The sequence below is a fragment of the Lissotriton helveticus genome, chromosome 3_1 (genome assembly GCF_964261635.1).
Source record: "Lissotriton helveticus chromosome 3_1, aLisHel1.1, whole genome shotgun sequence".
In the NCBI taxonomy this organism is placed as follows: domain Eukaryota; kingdom Metazoa; phylum Chordata; class Amphibia; order Caudata; family Salamandridae; genus Lissotriton; species Lissotriton helveticus.
The window spans coordinates 974,368,425-974,392,440 of NC_136061.1; the positions used below are offsets into that span (position 1 = coordinate 974,368,425).

General features: G+C 45.4%; 1 protein-coding gene across 9 annotated transcripts in view; it reads right to left on the reverse strand.

Annotated features, from left to right (window-relative positions):
* The window catches only part of HDAC4 (histone deacetylase 4), a 1,367,213-nt gene that overhangs the window by 374,638 nt on the left and 968,559 nt on the right, over positions 1–24,016 (reverse strand). For all 9 annotated transcript variants that reach the window (XM_078681413.1, XM_078681410.1, XM_078681417.1 and 6 more), the window contains one exon: positions 14,762–14,895. In XM_078681413.1, coding sequence (XP_078537539.1) covers positions 14,762–14,895 — 134 coding nt within the window. The remainder of the gene's footprint in view (positions 1–14,761; positions 14,896–24,016) is intronic.

The following is a 24,016-nucleotide window of genomic DNA, read 5'->3' on the forward strand; positions in this document are numbered from 1 at the left end:
ACATCCTTTTAGCTGAAAAGGACTGGCCACCAGAGTTGGTCAGGGAGTGCCCTCATGGCGAAGAAATGATTATGCCTGCCTTCTTAAATCACATTCCAACTCATAAATAATATACACTTGCAAGAAAGATGGGCAGTAGCCCAAGCTCCTGCATTATATAAAAATCATGTAGGATGGGATGAGGACTCTCCTCCTCACAAAATCCAATTAAAATGTCAACCAACTGCACAAAGGCAGTACCCAATTAAGCAAGAAGCTAAAAAACAGGTCAGGGAGATCTTAGATCAACTTGAATACCAGGGGGTGATTGAAACATGCACCTCACAAATGAACAATCCTTTGTTTCCTGTCTCCAAGCCAGACGATTCATATCGTATAGTTTTGGACTACAGACACCTTAACTCATGTTGCAAGACATTTGCAGTACAAAACTCACACAGTGCAGCACTAATGAATAACATCGTGCGTAAAAAATACTAAACATTAGACATATTTAATAGATTCTTTTGTCAAAACATTGCACCTGAAAGCAGGTATTTGACCGCTTTCTCAATTATGGGCTCCCAGCACATTTCTGTTGACTCCCACAGGGGTTCAAGAATAGCCCAGGATTATTCTCAGCAAGAGTAACAGAGTTACTACAAATGTATGATGATGAGGCATTATCCTATGTGGATGACATCTATCTAACAGATGATGACTTGGATACTCACTTGAAAAGAGTGAACACCATAATACTTGGGTTCGCATCAGAGGGTTACAAATTCAACTTTAAAAAGTCACGAATTGGCCATCTAACTGTCCTATTTTTAAGATATGAATTATCAAGTGAAGGCAAAAGCCTAGCAGACAATTTCTTAGAGAAGTGTGCTGTACTCCAAGCACCAAAAACGCTGAGGAACTTACAATCAATACTAGGTTTCCTGAATTTCGGAAGAACATAAATTCTAAATTATGCAGAGAGGGTTAAACCTCTCTATGAATTAATAAAACCTGATTTTAAACCAATCAATTGGACAAAAAAACACACAGAAATTTTGAGATCATTGTAAACAGACATGTTAGCAAAAACAAAATTGCAAACTCGCGATAATACACGCAACCTTGTAATCCGAGTCATCCCAGGAAGATGCGGATTCACGTACCTGACCTCTAATGAGGGAGAAAAGGTACCAATAGCATACAAATCACACTTGTACTCACAAGCTGAAAAAACATTCAGTCTTGCGAAAAATGTTGTAAATGCGGTTCAAACAGCTGTAGCAAAAGAAAGAGTCGAGGCCCAAGGCAGACGGATTACTGTTTTAACAGCAGAATCAGCCTTCGAGGCATTAACAAGCCCACGTAATTTAACTACCGTGGCATTAGATCCAAAATGGATACAATGGGAAAATTCTCTTGCTACAGAAAAAGTGAAATACTATTTTGACCCGGAAATGAAAAAATTTAAATATCTAACATATGAAAAAGAATATCCTCTGCCTAACGGCATTCTGCTCCTACAACAGTACGCCTGTGTAATATACACAAACAGTTATGCAGAACCCTCAGTTTGGGGAAAACAAGCTTATAACGCTACGTGCGAGGTTGTCAAATGCCGGTGGCGCGGAGGTAAATTGAGACCACTGGTAACAATGTCACAATCTGTAAAAGACAATTCAGGTCAACAAACTGAATTAATAGCTTTAAAAATGGCGCTCGACATTACCGATCGCGAATTCCCGACACTAATAGTGTGCGATTCGCATTCCTGCGTCAAATCATACAATAAAGACTTGCAGAAATGGGTTGACAACGGTTACAAAGATGACACAGGTGCCACAATCAAGCAAAAATCGCTTTGGGAACAAGTAGTTCTTTTGAAGAAAACTACAAAAGACTCACGTGATACATACACTGAGTCATCAGCATGATGGCGTTCACGCTGCAGGGATTTCATTGGCTGAGACAGCCACAGCGGAAGCAACTAATCCGGCTTCCGTAGCCACAAAAAAGCGTTCAGAAAAATACATAGACGGGAAAACCGTGCTGGCGGTAAGAACGTCTTCAAAAGGAGACTGTGCAGCATTACCCGTGAACTATCCACTCAATTATACATACATAATCGATGCAAACTCCGTTCCTTTTGCTCGAATCCTTGGAGTGGGGGATAGAGTAATTCCAAACACGAAAAGGAGAGTCTTGCTAATAGTAGACGCACACATGAAGGTCTAGGGCACCGAGGGATCAAGGAATCTCTGACAGAATTACAATCAGAATACTGGTGGCCGGGAATGAGCGTGGATAATCACAAATTTGCAAAACAGTTTGAAAATTGCAACAGAGATCGCAGTGGCAAACCGGCCGAAGTAGTGCCAGAACACCTAATAGAAAGCATAAGGCGATCTATACGCATGATTAAAGAGGAAACATGCGTCCCAATGTTTATTTAAGACTATATTCACTTAAAATGTAGACACCAGCGCTCGGCTGACGCCAGAACTGTTATAAAATATTTGCGAGTCTATATCGGCACATACGCAATTGGCATGCTACATTCTGACCAGGGTCCTGCTTTTAGCTCTCGAGCTTATAAGGAGGCCATGACCAGCATGGGCATTGCATTGCGGTACTCTTGTCCCTTCCATCCTGAGGGAAACGGGATTGTGGAAAGAAAAATCCGAGACATAAAGCAATCTATAACGGCGAGGGTATTAGGTACGGGTGATGGGTGGGTCCAACATTTAACAAGTGTCCAACGTAGTCTTAACAATCTGCCAAGAAATTCTCTAAAAGGTTTCAGTCCGTATGAACTATTGTTCGGGACTAGAATGCACATTCAGGACCTCGATAGTCAGACTTCAGTGGTAGAAGAAAAATGCTTGGATATCAAAGATCGTTTGGCTATTTTACAGGACTTGAATGAAACAAGAAAAGACCTGAGCAACATAAAGCTAAAACAGCAGCCAAGAGCCACTGAAGAGAAACCACCTGTCCCAGCAAGGCCTGTCTGGATTCCAAAGATTGGGGATCTGGTCAGAGAGAAGATCGCGGTGAAGAAGGAATTTGGGCCTTCTTACTGAAAAGCAGTACCTGTCTTAGCTGTCAACGGAACAAGATCAGTTGTACTACCGCCCCTTGCTGGTAAAAAGGAGAACCGAGTTGTATCAATCGACCTGGTAAAACCACAATCATGTGGCCAATAATAAGTAGTAGGCCCTGTGGACTCCCAAGAAATAGCAGAAGACCAAATCTTGCTACAATCCAAGAGGTTCAAACTGAGAGACTAATCACATTTGATAAACCTGCAGTGATTAAAAAGGGACTATGCAATAATGCCACGGAAATGGTGCCTCTTGAAGCCCAAATTGAAACAGCTCATCAAGAAACACCTGTCTACAACGATGTAGCCACAGACTATGCTAATGAAACAAAGAAAATTCCAAAAGTAAATAAAAATCCGGAAGAGATTCCAACAATTGATAGAACTGCATCTGGCTACTTCATCAATTTCGATGACTTTTCTGAGGATCCAAGCGAGCCTGAAGAACAGCCAACAACGAAATCTTTTTAAAACAAAGTAACAGAACTCTTTCATCAACTCAAAGAAACCTATCTGATTTCTCCATGGATTGAATTTTGTATTGTGTTAGGTGTACTTTTCCAGTAATTAATCAACAGGGAGGGATGAGGAATCACTATGTCCTTTTCTTTCCCCTGGGTAAGAACTGCAATTAATCAAAAATTGAAAAAAGGACACTTGTAACACTTCTCGACCGTTGGTTAGGAAAAGTGATTAGAATACCCTCAAAAACTCAATGTTGTTAGGAGTGCGGTATATATGTTTCATCCGCCCCACATTGAAGTTATGGCAGTTATCATCGGGTGTTCCAACACCCGATGATAACTGCCATAACTTCAATGTGGGGCGGATGAAACATATATACCGCACTCCTAACAACGTTGAGTTTTTGAGGGTATTCTAATCACTTTTCCTAACCAACGGTCAAGAAGTGTTACACATGTCCTTTTTCAATTTTTGATTAATTGCAGGTGTACTTTTCCTCCTGCTTTGGCTCATCATGGTTCTTTGTTTGGGAAAATTCATTGAGGGAAAATATCGTACAATGGACACAGCAAGTCAGAACATCAACTTGGTTCTAAAGCCACACAAGTCATCTCACATCGAGAAAAGAAAACTATCATCCGTGAATGTCACAGCCAATCCAATACCCGGTGGGGTAGCTTGGGACAAAACAGATTACGATATTTATGGCCCGGTCGAGCTCTTGAAGTATCCACACCAGTTTAAGATTTCATTGAGTGACTTTGTAAAACCGAGCACATTCTCCGATGATTGGGACTTTGAAAGTATTAATGATATGATGTCAGATTTAGTAATGTCAGCAACATGATTACTTGCAGCGTTCATCTAATTATGAAGAAATGTACTGCTACAACCATTTTGCACATCACTATTTGCATAAATCTGCTCAACCTAGAAATGTTTTAAATTATAATCAGTGGGAACATTGTGCAACTCCACCAAAGGGCAGTTCAAAAACATTTTATGAGAAATTCCCATACTTCTCAGTATGACTGTCTTCCAGAATATATTCACTGGACAGCATTGTATCATCTGCTATAGATATAATAGAACAGGACTTGCTAATGTTACAACATGGTTAGTCACAATTACGTTCTATTGTACAGCTAGGCTGGACGTTACAAAATCTGCATTCAGGCTACGTGCCTTGGCGTTTAATCAACACAACGTAATTATTCTCTAACTTTAACCTTACTGATACACAAATCAGCTTGGCACAGAAAGGAGCGGAATATGCAATTCTGAGCATTGAAAAACTTGAGAGATTACCATTGACAATGTCAGAACGACCTGTCATTGAATGGATAATACACGGAATAATAACTATTCCGATAACAACTTTCAAATTTAAATTCTGTCAAGAATATATACCAGCAGGCCAGTATGAAAGGTTGGGTAAAGGGTACATTAAGTCATCATGGAAATTACCTTACACACACACGTTGTAGTGAAAAGGAACAGAATATATTTCTCAGTGGTAATAATTGTAAAAGATCACTGAGTGGTATACTTCTGTGTCAAGGTATTAACCTGCATGGGGCCTGTGAGGGGACTTCAAATAACCTTTCATGTCACCAGCATGGCACACCTGCAACTCGAATAGAGCCATTCTTTAGACGGCTTTCTAACGGGAGCTATATTCTAATAGTGGACCACAGATGTTGTGGCATGGTGCCAGGAAAAGCTTATCTAATTAGCGTTAGTTCCATGGTCACTTGCTGTATGCAAGTATTGTTTCCAAACAGCACTCCAGACAGGGAGGAAAATATTTGGCCATTTTTGAATATCTATTCGAATTGATACTTTAAGCAGAATGAAGTCTGTTCTTTTACAGACAACTGTGCCCTTGACGTCATCAAAAGAAACGTATGATCTGCAAGTCGCAAGGACAACGGCAGAGATACATAACCTTTTATCAGCAAATTGCCCCCTACATTTCGCAGAAATGTTAAGCCAAATCCTAAATATGTCTGATACTGGCGGTATCCCACATATATTTAAGACAATTTTTTCGGGACTGTTAACACCCTTCACAACAGTTCTGGGCATTTTTCCTAATTTTGTCCATTCTGTCTTTGGCGGCCTACCACTCCTGTTGGGACTTGTAGCAGGCATTTTTATTTTTGATACTTCTGCTTTGTTATGGCAAGCCAAAACGCAGACAAGACTCCAGCAACAATGGAAGAAACGATCCTAGCTATACGCTATCGGGACCGCATAACTAAAGTCCTTGGATTAGCCCGGCTAAGAGATCTGAATATGACCTGGTTTCTTTCATTCAGACCCATCTGGCAGAATTGTATCTTACCTGTGCTTCGATGTATGCTATGCGGAGAAGAATGCGTGTTGGACGTCTGTCTTACACTACAATCAGCAGTACCATTGGATACAGATACTTTGCTAAGTCCTGTAACGGCTCATGCATCGTGTTGTCCCCAGCGGTTACCAATCCTGATGACGGCATTCGTTGAGACTTCACCACTGCGATTAAAGGGTTGTGAAGTACGAGATGAGAGCAACATCACCCAGGTACGACCTTCTGTGAGCACTGCTGATCCTGTCATCGATGATAGCAATCATGCTCACGACTGCACAGTTGCGTCATTTTCCAACTTGGTTGAACTTTCACCTGAAGCGGTAAACCACTTTTTTGAAAGTCTGTCTGAAATGAGGTTTTCCCCCGAACAAAAAGAATAACTTTTAAGTAAACTAGTACACAGCGTTCCCTGAACTCTGAATTCGGCCTTCGGCTTTGATAAACAAAAGCTACTGAACATATTTGGAACTATATTTTTTCTCTCTCACCTGAAAGCGAATTTTTTTTTTTTCCCGATTCCAACATATTTACCTTTTTTCTGGCACATGTACTCTGCTTGAAGTAGAACTATTCTTAGAGAACAGAGCTTTTATTTTAGGAACTCTAAAGACAATATATCACGTCAGCCTCTAGCACATTTACAGCAACTGTATTTATATGTGATGGAATGGTCTCGACCCTTTTTTCTGTATTAAGAGCCATTTCATGTGTAAAGTTCGCAAATCATTCATGCCGATATATATATGCATCCTTTTTAATGAATGATTACACTGCTTGAAAAGCGATCAGTACCTATAATCATTTTCATGTATTTCGCATACACCATTTCAAATGCAAAAATATATTTTGGGGTGGGTTGGTATACACATGCACCTTTTATGTTTACTATTGCTTAAGTTTTAGTAATGATGGACATTAATTCGTGGAGTGGGTGTAGTGTTTTATCTAGGAACCTGAATCGATATTCCTATTTTATGCCCTTGTCCGGTTATAATCAATAATATCCATACAACGGCATAATAATCATATCCATAATTCAGTCGTAGCACATGCTGTCACATTAAGCAAGGCTACTTCTCCGGCCCCCTAGTAAAGCACACCGAGTTCTCTAAACACAACTAAGCCTCCAGCAACCTGAGAAATCCCCCTTGCTTTTGTTTTGATTTCGTCCTAGAACTCCTGTAAAGCACTGTAAGAACGGCCAGTTCTTAGTGACATCTTTATTGACGTCTTATGTCCAACCTTACGTCAAACCCAGGCACCTTTCAGGTATAAATATACCAACGTTGCCTTAAGCAAACACACGGTGGTGATTCTGGAGCAGAGCAGCTAGCTACTTGCCCGAGAGCCCAGCTGATGCGAGAGCCCACGGACGCTCCCCCTCCTCCCTGACGCACTGAGAGAGACGCTGTCTTTTCTCCTGCCGAGAAATCCAGCTCCGGTGTTTCCAGATACCTTCGCGGGTTACTGGGATATCGAGTCCTGAGAAAGCGATACAAGACCTCCTGCTTTCTATTACCCAGGTACGGAACTGACTAAACCCTTACAGAGAATTCTTGAGTCAGATTCTTGGCAAAACAAACTTAACTTAAACTGCTACTTACTTACTCCTTCCCGCGTATTAGGCTTAGGTCAGGTACACCGGGGTAGGCGTATTTAGAAGCACCAGTTGAGTACGATTAGTCAATGTATATATATATATGTATATATTTTATCTATTTTAAAGTATCATATGGCTAAGAAACCATATCAATGCTTTTACAATATTATTTTATAATCCTCCTTTTACTGTACGCACTTTACTTTACCATGAGCATTACAATTGTGGCAATTCATTTCTCTTGTATGAGGAAGAAGACTGCTCAATAAATAACACCTTTTATTGAAAACGCCCGTCTCTCTTTTCTCTGCATTCTGGTGAAACTAAGTACGCACATTTGACTGAGTGAAATAGCTGTCTATTGTTTTCACACGACTCTAGAGATACACTCTTATTCAGGGAGAGCAAAGTTGTCATGTTTTATGGTTGTCAGAAGCTAATCCCTTCTTGTCTATCCAGGGAGGTTAAACTCCTCCTCGTTTATTCGAGAAAGTTTCTTGTGACCTCTGAGCTAGCTGGCAAACCTTAAGTCTAATATAGTCAGTAGAGACCTAGATAACCTCAGTCCTACGTCTACACTGCTGAATATATTATTCCAATGCGCAGAGCCTATTGGGAATATAGGAACTACACTACAGTAGATCAAGGACTCTAGCCTGAACCTCCGGGCGAAAAGCTGTAGACTTTAACCAGCCTCGACGCCTCAAAACTGTAGCTCCAGCCAATTGTCTGTACCCCGTAGAGGAAATGTCGAGGGCGCCGTCAATAATCTCTGAAGAGATCTTTTCTCCCTCCTGAATGATGGCTTGTGCTTCCGCACGGATGGCATCCGGAAATTGTGGAATGTATGCTGCAATTTCGAACCACATTTGGCGGTCATACCTGTAGGAAGGTGGATATCTGACTATGGTTACCCCCAACTTTTTGCCTGGTGTTTTGCTGGTTTTTGACTTAGTTGGCCTGGGATCCTGCTATTCAGGACCCCAGGCTTCCTGCTCTCTCTGTTAAAATGGACTCCATGTACCCATGGTACATATCTAATTGGATACGGAGTCACCTTATCAGTCCCTGTACAGTATACCTTAGGTATCCAGGGCATAGGTGTACCCAGGGCCTACCAGGGGCTTAAGCATGTATTATGCCACCCCAGGCTGGCCATCCAAAACTGACACAACTGGCTGCACGACAGCTGGGGCAAGGTGGTGTAATCACCCTTTGCTGTAGATATAGTATACCTATATCTAACCCTAAAATGGACACATATATTCCTATCAGTCACTCCTATGAAAGGCCTTATCAATCCTGAAGGCAGAGTGCTTGGAATTATGTGAGATGGCGCTCTGGCATGAGCTGAGCCCGTTTGCAGCTTGCGGAACCAAGTCCTAATAGCTGTTCCATGATAACGCTATACCATATACTCTTAAGTGCATTATCAACCTCGCGGTTAAATGCTAACTCTGGTATAACATTATCAAAACATGTCGAGTAAGGTGTCATACGATTTGGAATACTACCCCCTCGCCAATTCTGGCGACGGGGGTAGCATTCCACCCTTTTAGAGGGACACGACATGTATGTAACTGTGAACCCCGGTTAAAGTTAACTCGAGCCTCAGCATCACAAAATGGATGCTGCCACCACAGACACAAGTCTGACCTCCTGCTGCTGGGAGTCCTTCCAGCGAGGATGGCCTGGACAAAGGGTTTCCTGCCTTGGGAGGTGCTAGCACCACCCCAGACAGGATTTTGTGTATTGGAGAGGATAGGCCTGAAAGGAATGAGACATGCCTGGGGCACACCAGGTGCCCTGTGCATACACCGGTTCAAACCAGTTGCTGGGGCATCCCTGCCCCAGCTCTGGCGGGAAACCGGACAAATGATCGGGGTTGTAGCCACCCCCCTTCCTGGTCCCACCCAGGGGAGGGACCTAGTCAGTAGTGCAGCCCCCTTTAGGAGAATAAAGGTAGGAGCTGGTCCCATTCCAAATTAGATTATCCTGAACTATTCAACAAGAAGAAACTCTGGCCTTCGACGTTCTGCTCCACAGAAGACTGAAGAATCTCCCTTGTGGACAAGGAGTGTCTACCCTGCAACTGCAGGCACCATCAAGCGTCCAGCAGCTTCACTTTGTCGTCTTCCCTCGAGGATCCAGACTTCAGAGCCCGACGAGACCCGGATTCCCAGACCTCTCTGACCTCAACTCACATCTACAGCAAAGCTGAGACCCGTGGGTGCGATGAGACACGTGGGACCGGCCATCTTGAACGAACCTGCACTTCGCTTCCAGCACTACTCCCGAGGTAAACTCGACCAAGTGCTTTGGGGACTGAGAAGCCCCAGCCCCGAGCAGCCCCTGCACCGAAGATCAGCCCTCCAGCATCCACGACATCTGCGTGGGGCCCTTCTGCTTGTTTGCTGCTCGACGCGTTGTCTGGTCACTTGCCGGCTGGCTAGTGGCCTCCTAGACGACGAACCTTTGAATCTTCACTGCTGGTCTGGTTGCTCCAGACTGGCCCTTGCTCCCTTCCAAAAGAGGGGCACCCCGGACTCTCCTAGTCCGCACCAGACGCTTTCTCCACTCACCACGTGGGTTGCCTTTGCCAAGGCCTGTTGACGCCGATTCCGGATCCAACACTGCCGACAGCGAGACCCTGCGTGGGACAGCTCGTGCCTCCATCCCGGTCGTCGAAGACACCTTCTGGTCCACGTGGCTGCAGAGTCAAGCGTCCACTCTTCACCTGATCGCGACGTCGACATCTGGTTCCTTCCTGGTTCCACTCCAGCCACTGGCTAGTGACTGTGAACATTGTCCCCTCTGCTTTCAGGTCTTCTTCTTCACCAATCCACCCTTGGATTGCACCGGACATCTTCCTTCTGGTCGCCTGCAGCATCTTTTCTTTCAGGCTCCATTGACTTCAACGCGAGAACCCGACGCACTTTGACACCTGTGCACCCGCCGTCCGTGGGTGAGGTAACAAGAGCATTTCGGTGCTCAAGGGTAGTTTAACTGTCCTAGTGTCCAGTTCCACAGTCGTGTCCTACCTAGTCAGGATTGTCCGTACTCACCTTTAACTTGAACTGTTCTGTCCATAGACGTTGTTACGCATCTCGCGTGTGAGTTCACACTCTGCACACGCGTTCCGTGGGCCTCCTATTACTTACCTGAAGTTAGTGTAGCGGGGTCCCATCGATCCTACAGCCTCTGGACAGCTCCATTTCCTTCTATCAACTTTCACATTCCACTTACTTAGTATATGGTTTGTCGTGCCCCTAGGGCACCATTGTAATTTCGTGCAACTTGTAGTATTTTTCTTAAGAAATTGTCATGTGCTTAGCCCTCTGACCTCATAAAGAGTTCAGAGGTGTTGTTATTAATAAATAGACTGTTTATTTTCATAACAACCTGTGTGGTGTCCTTTCATCTGGTATTCAAGGGGTTATATGGTGGTAAAACAGCTGGCTTCACATGCCAAAAGAGTTTAGCCTAAGACTGCTTTGTCCATGCTACCATTAGGATAGCTGGTCTATAAGGTTGACTTACAACCAATCACCATAAGGGTTGTTTGGACTGATACAAGGTGATCACTAGAACTAGTGAGCATCATATATCAGGCCAACTTCTCACAATACCGTCCAAGAATAGCCAAGGAATTAGCTGCCCTTACAGTAGTGGCTGCCATGGTGGTACATTTTTTCCCTATGGAGTCCAGCTTGCGGCCTTCCTGATCAGGAGGAGATGTGAGAGGTGTGGCAGGATTGCGGGACCTTTTTTGAGCTGCCTGAGTAATGACGGAATCCGCCTTAGGCTGAGACACTAGGCATGCCGGAGAATTCAGTGGCGCTTTATACTTTTTATCCAGCCTTGGTAAGACAGCAGGAATTGAATTTGGTTTCTCCATCAATTTGAGGCCTTCCTCCCAAACATGGTCGATGATCGGAATAGTGTGAGCTTGCCGTTGAGGTTAGTCTTTGAAATCGTATAGAAAGCAATCAGTCTGTTGCACTTCCAAAGTGAGGTGAAACCTCTTCGCAGCGCGGACCATCAAGTTATGGAAACTGCCAATGTCCACAGGGGCGAAGCTAGAGGCAACGTTGGTGGGGTCGAAGGTGTATGAGCCCTGTAATCGTCCCACTCCTGAAGGCCAGCGTCATCATCATCCTGATCTGGGTTGTGAGGGTCTGGATCCTCATTATCCGTATCCTGCTGGGTACGTACTGGTGACCTGGGAGGAGCTGATGCAGGAATTAGAGGCTGCGGAGGAGGTTGCGGCACTGGAGAAACAGGCCTGGACGGCGGGAATCTTCGATTGTAATCGTCCAGCATGTGCTGCAGATTCATTACCAAAGACAGTGGTATCTGTGTCGTTTGTTCCGCCATAGGTGCCTCTGAAGTGTCCACAGGAAATAGATCCGTACCATCTTCGACGTTTTATTCCTCCTCTTCATCATAATCTTGGCACTTGATGTTTAGCTCGGATGGGCTAGACGCTTGGCCGAAGACATTATCCACCTCTGAACCATCATTAGAGTCCTCTTCCGCAGACTGAAAAAATTGGTCAGGAAGAGTAGAACCACTTTTGATAGGACTCATTTGTATAAGAGGCACCTTTCTAAGCGTTGAAGCAGTGACCACTGTGAAGGTGGTAGCCGTGGCCAAAGGATGGTGCACCGTCGACGAGCCCGTCGACATAGTGGTAGAAGATCCAAAAGCCGGTTGAGAAACCGTAACTGGAGACGGACGTGATTTTTCCTTCGTCGATGAAGATTTTTTCGCCGTCGTCGACGGCGGCGAAGGTTGGTCCGTCGACGGTGTGACAACGAAGCTGTGGTCTTGGTCGACGACGAAGCAGTGGTCTTGGTCGACGACGAGGAGTGCGACGACGGGTGACGTGTCGACGGAGGTTTCTTAGTCGACGGTGTTGACTTGACAGTCGTCGACGTGATCTTTACGATCGAGGTAATGGGTCTCACCTCATGGGTCGTCGTTGACGAGGTGGTCGTCGTCGACGTAGTCCTTGAAGACATGGAACATGTCGTCGTCGACGTGGAGACAGCATCCACGGATCTAGTCATCGCAGATGTCGTCGAAGGACGCGTCGACGAGCCCGTCGACGAGCCAGTGCCCGTTTTAGAAGACGAAGGCATGGCTTTAGACAGTGACGCCAGAGAGCCAGGTCCCGTAGGCGTAATTGGAGGTAAATCCTGTGGGGAGACAGCCAAAGAGGTTCCCACAAGTCTACTTTTCTTGAGAAAAGGAGAAGGCACCTCAGTCTCCGACCCACGCTTCTGAGAGGTCTTAGACTGGAAAGAAGAGACTCTCAACCTCCGAGAGCACCGTGTCTGTAGATTTCAACTTCTGTTGCCACAGAAGGAGACGGGCCTCTCTGTCTCTTAAAGTTTTAGGTGGAAAAGTACGGCAGTACTTACAGTTCTTCACCTCATGGTCTGGGTAGAGACAGTAAATACATTTACTGTGTGGATCTTCATGAAAGAGACGCAATTTACCACAAGATGGACATGGCCTAAACAAAGATTTCCTTGAAGAAGACATCTGAGAAGAAAAAACAGCTATGTATGAAGAAAAACTGAGCAGAGCTCAGGGAGACTCCCTTCACACGACGTGCGGTAGAAAATCTGAGGACTTGGGCTTCTGAGGAGAAGGTTCTAGAGGGAGCTACAGCCTGATTGGCTAGAATGTGGACCAATACATAATGACACTGATATGTTACTAAAGTAAGTTTTCCCTTAGGCTTTCTATGGGCCTATTTGGTTCTATGGTACTTTTAAACTTTATATATTTTACTGCATTTTATATATGTATATATGTAATTATGATAATACTCATGTATATATGTATATATTACTGCTATTTTATGTACCGTGGGACTCCCACTTCGACAACGGGGAATATTCAAGCATGTGAATCTATGAAAGACACCCCTAATACTGGAGAATTAAAGTTATAGGCAAAATAAATAATGCCTTTTAAATGGAAAGTGTGGCTATACAACCGTACTAAAACACATCCACACTGATATTACTAGAGTGCAAAGGCTTTACTCCACTGTATTACACCGCAAGAAGAACTTTACATGAGAAAACCGGGCTTACCTAAAACATGGCATGTTACAATTACACCTTACAGAAGGAAACCACTCTCCTAATAGTCATGGGATCCCATCAATATGATGTTATAGCTCAAATTAAACCTCTTTTACTCTGATTTTAATACCTTTAAAAAAATAATCACAGACAAGTGTCATGGCCGAAACCATATATGCAGAAAAGGACTGTATGATGCTATTTATTACCACTGTTGAACAGAGGGAAGGGTCATAATGGCACACTCTAGGTTTCACTTCTTGTGACTCATAGCCCCACCCCATACTCAACAATGGTAATAAATGGCTCAATACACTTTGCTTTGTGATGGTGCATCGAAGGACAAACTACATAAAAGGGTGTTTAGGATCATGAATTGCTATCCCAGGATGGAGAAATACTTCAATGGTAAAATTAGGCAAGCGGAGTGGAGGATAGGGGTAAAAAGAAAAAAAAGAAAAGAAAAAAAAATAGGTGCCTAAAAGAGAGAGACATTTTCCATTTTAAATACCATAGGTATTTGTTGAAGGAGCAAAAGAAAGAAATGGCTAAGCGAAATTACACCAAACTTGGCATGAAAGTAGAATTAGGACCGAGGAAGTGGCTTTACTGCGTTTGGTGTAAATCCGTTCCATAGTTTAGGAGAAACTAGAGTTCAAAAGGTGTTTTTATAGGCCTTAAACTGAGTAGACATGTCAAATTTGGGAGATAGAATTAACAGGAATTATTAATCCATGAATGATCTCCGAATCCAGTTTTAAAAACCATTTAATAACCGAAATGAAAAAAAAAAAAATCAGACTGGGGAAGGGAGCTTTCTCCCATTTTGTCTCAGTGAACCAAAGGCGCTCTGACTGGCTGCAACTTGAACACAACTGCTGAGGCCACCATTACAAGACTAGAGATTTCTGTCAGTGTGTGTATTTTTTTTAATACATATTTAGGTGTTATAAGGGATGCTGCCTAAGACTTAATTTTAACCTTTGTCTTTTTGCAATGAATATTGGATATTACTTTGCCAACAAGGGAGCTATGGGCAAAGGTGGATTTCTTTGAAGTAGTTATATTATTCCTTCGATCATCTTTCATTGGATGGCTCGGACAAGAGACAGGTTTGGTCGAGCAGTGAAACCTTAATGTGATATTCAAGGGCTTACCTCACATTTCCCACGCAGGCCTGTCTCCTGAAGCCGGGACCAGATGCTTTGTATCCTTCCGGCATGCTCAGGGTGGCTGTTTGTGTTCCCGCACGTGCACTGGTGTTTCAGCATTATAGTGTCATACACAAGACCTGCAGAAGTGTGACAAATATTGCTTTAGGCAGATGCCTCAAAAGAGATTAAGAGTTAATGCTTACTGTGCTTCCCACATACCAAGGACTATAAAATTCCACATTCTGATCACAGACATGTAAAGAGACATAAGCCTGCACCTGGAGCTAGTTTGTAACAGTATGTCAGAAATGCAAAGTATGTCCCCTCTACCTAATATTATGAATGAAATCAGCAAAACAAAAGGCCAGAGTTTGGAGGGTTAAGTCCTCAGAACTAAGCCAGGATGTGGAAAAAAAACTATACAGGAAGCATTGCCACCTCTGTGCAAAGCCCTATGCGCAGTCACAGGCTAGGTTGCTGCCTTAACCCCTTCGGGGCTGGTGACGAGCTCAGCTCGTCATGAGCGTAACCTGCCGTGTGCTGATGATGAGCTGAGCTCGTCATGTAACGCGGTAATTCGCAAAACGCAGCGCGCAGCGGGAAAACCACTAGCGCGCATGCGGTTAAGAAGACTTAAATACAAAAACGTATTCTGTAACCCCAGCGACTGAAATGTAGGCTATATGATCAGTCAATTCTCTTCTCAGCAAGATTGGAAACAATACAGCAGAGACGTCCTAAACAAACATCGGTTCTAAAGACAAAATTTGAACAATTATGGGAATGCCTAGAGATGGTCTCCTCAGCTACTGCTCTCCTTTTTGAGAGCCAGTGGATATGACTAATAAATGTCAGTCTAAGTAAAGAGACACTTAAAACGAGAGCTAGAAAGTAGTCTTGAACACTGAATGTCTGTTTTCAAGATATAAATCTTGAAGAGGCTCAAAAGTGAGATTTATTATTTCAGCACTGCATACATAAGGTCTATATAAATTGCAAGAACTGCATTTTGCACGGGGGCCTGGTTAAGCCGTCTACCAAGATGGCCGCACTGCATTGAAGCTCCAGCGCCCAATGCCCCTATTATAGCAGAAACAACATGATCCGGTAGCCCCCACCATTGGAAATGCCGCAAGGAAGGTGCTCAATACTGTGGTGATGGAGCTGGGGATGGAGAAATCCTGCGCTTACCCCTCATCAGCTGCCATTGATTCCTGTTGCCTTGGGGTTAGGCCCAGCCTGCCTCTGAGGCCCCGCGATGATAGGGGCCTCGGGCTAGCCTGAGGCCAGAGCAACGGTGATCTGCTGGGTCCCCTGCCTGCCTGTGCTGGCAAGACGGAGAAAGCAAGGGTGGTTCCTGTGATGCTGTGGTACGGGGAAGGGAACGCCTAGGCCACAGAGTGGGGCCTAATCTCCACTCAGTGAAAGATTCCACACAGACGCTAACTGTAACTACGGGCCGAAGACCACGAGCGGTCTCGCGCCTTCCGTCAGTACAGTCCCCTTGTTGAGCAAGCCAGACTGAGCGAAGACCAATGTCCGTCGCTGGGACACGGGTGAGTGAGGGGGTCGGGCCTGGTGGAGAGGATCGGCGCGAAGACCTGGCGCAGAGGCCCACGTGGACAGGGATCACTGCTGCCTCCTTCCCGGGGCCCAACGACACCTTCAGTGGCCCCCGCTGTACCGGGATTACATACGCACACATCCCCACTTTGGAAGCGAGGCTCATGATCAAAGGAGGAAGAACTTTGAGGTGGGGGCTGCGAACGCAGACAAATAACACCGGAGGGGTCTCATTATATATCTGCGCTGCATACAAACACGTCCACGTTGAACCGGGGTTGCACATTACGCAGCGACGAGACGGACAGTGGCGCTTAAGTCTGGGGAAGTCACTACCGCCAATTAGACAACCTCTAGCATACAGTGAGCAGTGCCTGAGCCTGGGATGCGGGTGAACTTACAAATAAAAGAAATACTACGAGCGGCCAGGTGCACAGGGCTTGGTGCAGAGGCCCGGCGTGTCAACCCGAGCAGGCCGAATTTGATGCTGCCTCCTCCCATCAGGCCCAGTACCATTCCCCACCGGCCCGCGGACTGAACCCACCAAACTGCGAAAACACACATACCCCTCTCTAAACTGGAGCAGAACCCGCAGGCATTAGGAGCAGGGCCCTAAGACAATAGTGTAACACAAGCGACTGGCGCGGGAGGGGACACAGCCACTCTCATTGCCCTCACCTACTGCGAGACACCAACATCTTGTCCGCAAAACAGTCAGCTGGTACCCTTGTACATAGCGCTGAAATGGGTCGTGGGGTCCCCAAACCACGCAGGCTGAACTTCGATAGGCCGGGCACATCTGAGCGCACAGAGCAGGGCCTTGATGTAGGTGGAGTACAGTAACGGAACAAGCAGCCCCCCGCCCTGGAAGGTGCACCAGCTATAATGGCAGAGCTCTGTGCTGGGTTCCGCGCAATCTACTCCAGATTGGATTCCCTAACCTCCAGGCTGGATAGAATGGGGGAACGCCTGGTGTTGGACAACACCAGGCTTGATGAAGCTGAACAGCGTATTTCCACCCACGAAGACCAAGCCAGAGATACTACACGCTGGCTGGAGTGAGTGGTGCGACTGCTCAAGAAAGTAGCCATAAAAAACAAAGTTCTAGAGGCCAGATCATGGAGGAATAACATTCGCATCCTGGGCTTTGCGGAATCCACAACAATTGGGCGGTCTGAGCCATTCTTTGAAGCAATGCTAGCGGAATTGTTCGGAGCCGATAAACTCTCCAAGAGCTTCATCATGAAGAGGGCATATAGATTCCTCGGCCAACGCTATCCTCCGGGTGCTCTCCCTCGGCCCATAATCGCCTGCCTGCTTAACTACAGAGACCGCAACATGATCCTCCGCCTGGCTTGGGAGAACGCTCTGGTGCAATATCAGGGCACCGTGCTCTCCTACCCAGACCACACAGCTACAGTCCAAGAAGCCCGTCGCAAATTCGTAGAAGCCAAGCTGCAGCTCCGTACAATTGGCCTGAAGTACGCCATGCTGTACCCGGCAAAATTGAGGGTACTAGTGGGCGACAAACCCCAATTCTTTGAAAATCCTGCTGACGTGTTGGCTTTCTGAATCGAGCACCCTGATGCACACATTGGAGTCACGTGTCATCCATACTTGCCGTGTTAGAGCTGCATAAGCCCGGGAGCCACGGGAGCCATTGGGCGGCGGCCGAGCAGAAACAAGCGGAAACCGAGCAGTAGGATCTGGATCAGCTGTGACAGCCGTGAGAGCCCGAGCCCAAAACTACGGGGTTCCCCGAGGGCGGAGAGCTGAGTTTGACGGAGCATGGCCACTGCTGCTTCTAGGCACTGCACTGCAGTGACACAGCCTTAGCGGAAGGGTCCGGGGCCCAGAATGCGGGACCCAGAGCACAGAGTCCGGAGCCCAGTGCCGCTGCAAGAGCCCGAGCCCGAAACCACGGAGCACGCTGAGGGCAGAGTCTGACGGAGCACAGCCGCCGCTACATCTAGGCACCGCCGTAACAAAGTTGTTGCGGAAGAAGACACCTCGGAGGGGGCCGGAGTGCGGGGCCCGGAGCCAGGAGCCCTGTGCCTGCCCAGTGCCAGCCCAGTCCCCCCCAGAGTCTGTGGAGTGCACACGGCACACTGCGGAAACGCAACGAAAAGGAGCAGCTGTGAGTGCATCAGCGAGAGTCCGAGCCTGAGCCCGAGGAGCACTCTTAGTGTGAGAGTGCGGAGATCTGCGGAGCACGGCCGTAGCCTTACTCTGTCGCCGTCGCCACAGCCATTGCTGAGGAGGGGCCTGAAGCAAGGAGCACAGAGCGCCGACTGCCCCATTCTCTGTGACCAGCGCCAGTTGCGGAAGAGCGGTAGTTTATCCAAGCGGGCCCCCGGCAAGAAAGAGAGTGCGTGTATAGATCGCAGCAAAAGTTAACACTCGGCAGCAGGTGGCATAAAAGTCGTGAGTAACCCAAGAGCTTGTCTGCAAAAACTGCGATAAATTTGCACAACAGCTAGGATAACTGTTATGGCAGTGTAATTAAGGGGCGCCAGGTTGTGGGAGACGACGAAAGGTTAGGGGAGTCAGCGCCTCTATACCACAGGAAACAGCGGTGTCCCCCATTTTAATGCCCGAATAAGCATAAATACTGTATATATTGCAAACGCTCAGCACAGCTCTCTAACCACAGGACGGCCGGGGAGCCACAGGGGTAGTAGGAGCAAAGTGGGAGCGGACCAGAGTGGACTAAAATGAACAGCTTTGTGGCCAGAGGGTCGGAGTGAGTAATAAATACCGCGAGATACATTGCCCAAATCCCTAGGAGGCAACAGAAACAGTCCAAATACTGAGAGATATCCAGACATAACCCGTATTCTTGGAAAACTAAGTCAGCCTAAAATTATCCCATTAGTAGGCCACCAGATAGACAACCGAATCAGGACTATGCAGTCCGGAAAAATTCGACAAGCACCAATACAGAAAATTAAGAAAAGGTCGGCCATAAACAAGGAAATAAAAACAAATCAAAGGAGTTTGTCAGTAAGGAACAAAAGAACTTGATATCAGTTCCTACGCCAGAGCCTTTTAAATTAGGGGAGAAAAATTTAAAGCATAAATTTCACTTTCTAAAAGACCAAATGGCAGCAATTTACACTATAACTGAAGAAGCAAAAAGCTTACAAAACCCAATAAAACCAACATATGTAACACCATCAAGTAACAAGCATTTGCAATGCAATAGGTCTCGCATTAGGAAAGTTTGAGCTATTGGTATTGTAAATGACACATTTTTTATTTATGTTTTGTTTTTGAAAATAGCAAACTTAATAGCTTTGTCATTTACAATGCCAATAGTTATAACTTTCCCAAATGTGACACCTATAGCATTTGTAATGCAATATGTGTTGTATTTACGTGACTTTCACGTCTTGAAAGTGTATAGAACAATTAGTTGTTTTTTATTGATTATTGTAATAAATTGTTGAAATACATTTGGGACCATTTTGAATATAATCATTTTCCCCCCTTTTTTAACTTTTAATTTATGTTTTGGTGATATGGTGTGTTTACAGTGGTGTGGAGGAAATCGATTTGTTACAGTCCACCAAGGGGGATATTTGTTTTGTTGACTTTGGTCTATTTTGGTGATCTACCTCTTTGGTATAAATGGCCCCTCTGTCTTTTGAGGTCTCTTAAGCACACCAGACTGACAAGTTGTTCCTTGTTTTGGCAGCTATCATTCATCAAAAACTGCAAACCTACACATAATGATATACAGTCTGTGCAAGGCCGGAATGGCATTGTATTCCATTAGGTATTTATGTCCCTGAGGGTTGGTTGGAGCCATTGGAGTCCAGTTTTGCAAGGTTGACAGCCTCTGCCGGTGCGTCCAGCTCTTTGGGGTATATGACAGCAGGCAAAGCCGTCTGGGAAAGAGAAAGCGAGAGACTGTAAAGAAAGAGACAGGCATGAAGGAGACAGGGAGGAAGCAGGGGTTCTTTTGAACATCTTTGAAAGGACCACTTTTGGTACCCAGTCCGCCCTGGGCAGCTGTTTCAACAGTACAGAAACAAGAGCCTGACTTGAAATAACTAATGCGTGAGCGGCGCGTGAGGTCGAGTAGCTGGATGCCTCTGATGCCTCTGACTGTGGATAGCCTTCGAATGTACACGTTGAGGGTGCGTCTTAGAGCATAGGGCTATGTTAAAATGTAGAAAATGTTATCTCTCGGAGCCTCATTATTCAATTAACCGTTTATTGTTAAAAGAAGTCCCACCCTTTTACTGTTGTGCAACCAAACTATTGTGTATCCACTATGTCAGTACGTTACTCTTTTAAGCAAAAGTATACATTTTAACAATCTTCTTTGTCTAATAATAGTAACAACAACATTACACGCAGGGATAACGAATTCAGCAATGCTAATCCGCATTGTGAGTTTGGTAGAGAAGGGCTCAACCCATTATTTCTCTGGTTTGAAATGATAAATTGGGCTCTGCTGGGGCGGAATTCCATAAGTTACAGTTCGACGTCTAGCGCAGTGGCACTGTCCTCCCACCCGCACCACGAACGAGGAAGGAGGAACGAGAGATCCGTGTAAACACCATCCGTTTTTCCGAGAAGTGAATGCGCTCCGTTCCCACACAAAAGCGCGCGCAAAACAAATACGCGAGAGATAAATCAAGCCAAGATTGCAACAATTGTACGCACACACATACACTTGGCTGCCAACAGCCACCACTGCTGGAATCCACTTGTGTCTTCGGTTCACGTAAATGGCAAATCAGGACGAAATAAGTCTGTGATTATTCAAGATTTATGAGCGCGAGAGATGCGTTTTTAGCTATTATCACTTTTAAAGGGAAAATGCCTTTAGAATAGGAGATTATTTTGAGTTTCTGCCACGGATCTAGTCTGAAGGTTAAAATGTGGCAGTTTCGCAGTGGGCATCCGGTAAGGTTGTCACAGTCAAAAGCGACATATAAACACTTCTAGTAGCAAGCCTGTAACACCGAGAAAGCTTTAGACACAAGACATGCGATCAGCTACTACTTCAAAACATTGACAAGCATGACATGGCACTGTGACTGTGTGCAACCTATAAACAAGTCAGGTCCCGGGCCGTGCTGTGATTGGCTGACGTCACGGGGTGTCCCGGGCCGGCAGCCAATCACAGCACGGCCCGGGAAATGACGTCACTGGGGTGTCCAGGGCCTGCAGCCGATCACAGCGCGGCCCGGGACACACGGCAACAAGGGGCGGGAATACACTCATGGCGGACCGCGACGCAGCGGGCGGAAGTCAGGCACTTTTGCCTGCGACGGGGGCGGGGCCTGCAATCCGGCAGAAAGTCCCGCCCGCCGCCGCCGCCGAGGAAGAAGTGGAGCCGGCCGACTCATGGCCTCTCCGCAACCCGGGGCTCCCAGGTGCTGGAGGGAGCCCCGGAAGTGAAGTCCTGCCGCCTGGTACCAGCGCTGCCGTAGATGAGACACTGAACACGCAGAAAGAGCCCGGTAAGTGGTGGGGGTTGGGGGGACGCGCGTGTGTCTGTGCCTATGTCTGTGCGCGTGGGTTTGCGTGTGTGTATGCAATGTGTGTGTGCCTGTGGATGGCTGTGTATGTGCGCATGCGTGAGTGTAGAGTGTTTGCGCAAGGGAATGAGGCAGGAGAGGGGCACGGCGCCGTGCGCGCTCACGAGATGAAAACTGAGCTACTCTGCGCTCGTGCACCCTTTCCTGTCCACATTCCCAATAACGGGCAGCATTAGTTGTCGAAGCAGACTCTATCATCAATGCTTACGCATTGAAGCAGGTCGTGCTTCGACCTAAGAAGCAGACTCTGCTATCAATGCTTACGCATTGAAGCAGGTCGTGCTTCGACCTAAAAAGGAAGAAAAAAATGAGGCACACCAGGTTTCTTTGAGAGGAGAACAAGAACTACCAATACAGTCACAACACAAAAAAAGAAATGAATCAGAAGTTAGTCTGGATATACAGACCAAAGAAAAATCAACAATTAAAAACTGGTTGCTAAAAACCGCGGCACAGATTCACGCTCCTTCTTGCCAAGTCATGGCCACACCAGACAAGACAAACATCGAAGAAAATGGAAAGAGTTTAATATTAAATGACCAAAACCAAATTGGACCCCAAATAAAATCACAAGGAAACATACAAAAGATAGATTGGTCGAGATCTTTTTCTATTTTTGAGGAAGCAGAACTTCTGAAAATGCTCGAAGTTGATACACAAAAGGAAGAGAAATTGGAGCAAAATAGTCAAGTAGAAATGAAAGAAGCAGAGCAACTGGAAAGTAGAGCAAATGGAGAGAAACGGGAAATTACCCTTTCATCGAAAAAATTTACATCCAGCCCCATCAGACGATTGAATCGCAAAATCAAGGGAAGAGGTCAACCACAAGAGGCGACAAAAAAAGACTCGCCAATAACAATCTCTTCCGTCAGTGGTTTTGACTCTATCACAGGGGCCCAGCTGCAATCAATCAATACACAGTCTGCCCCCTGGGGCGATTCTCTATTAAAAAGCTTACAACAAGCAATCAACGTCCTAAATTTCCAATCGGATAAACTCGATGTTCAGGTGGATTTAATTGCAACATACATAGTGGGAATAAACTCAAAATTGGACAAAATTTCGTAACATATCTCAAAAGAAATAGATAAAGAAAAACAACTGAAAGCCAAACCAATGGAGCAAAATTGTGTCTGTGGGAAAATAATAGATAAACTAGTAACCCTACCAGACATCTTGTTAGAAATACTATCTGCGACACGCTCAACAAAAACTCCAGGTAAATCCACGACCAAGAAAATAACGGTGAGGTTCTAAAGTTTGAAAAACAAAACAGAACAATTTCCCCCGTTGAGAAGGAAAAAGCCTCAAACGGAGCAGAAGTGAGTGATGTAACCGAAAATGACCGGGCATAACAGAACCCCAAACCAAAAGGCAGCGCAAACGGGCACGGAAGACAAGGAAAAATGCCACCAAAACCAAGCAAGAAAAGCAATATTATGCCATATTTGAACAAAAAAAGAAAGAGAGCATAACTGAACAGGGCAAAGAATTGGACACAAAAGATGCAAATAACCAAGAGGCAAACAAAGCAGGAACCGAAGAGCTGCCGAAAAATTCAAGGCATAACGCAAAAACGTCAAATTCACAAGAGAAATCAAAAACCGTAGAGAAAGTTGAAATAATCCCAACATATAAAATAATAAATAAAGTAGATGAGATAGTAAAAACCCAAAAAGGGCCTGTCCTTGAACAGCAAAAAGTACAGGTAAATGCTCTAACACAAAAACCCCAGCATGATTTACCGGCACAAAATTTCTCAAAATGGCTTATAGGAGGAAATGAGGTAAACCTATTGAAGACAACTGAAAAAGATACGAGCTATAAAGCCCAAGTAGAACAAGCCCTGGAAACGAATACACACTTAACCATCATTGTAGGAAAAAAGGAAGGATATGTAATGCTCCGCTAGGAATCTCACAAAGTGATATGGAGGGGCCGACCATAAATCACGCACTAGCTGAGCATGAATTAAGGTATCACAATGAAGTGGTGACATAATCAGGGTCCAGTCCACCAGAAGTACCGTCAGTGGAGCGAGAAAGATCACATAACCCTCGGGATCAAACAGAGGGAAAAAGTGAACTCAATCAGAAACAGAAATTCCGAACAGTCTCCATAGAGACAGGCTGTAAACTAT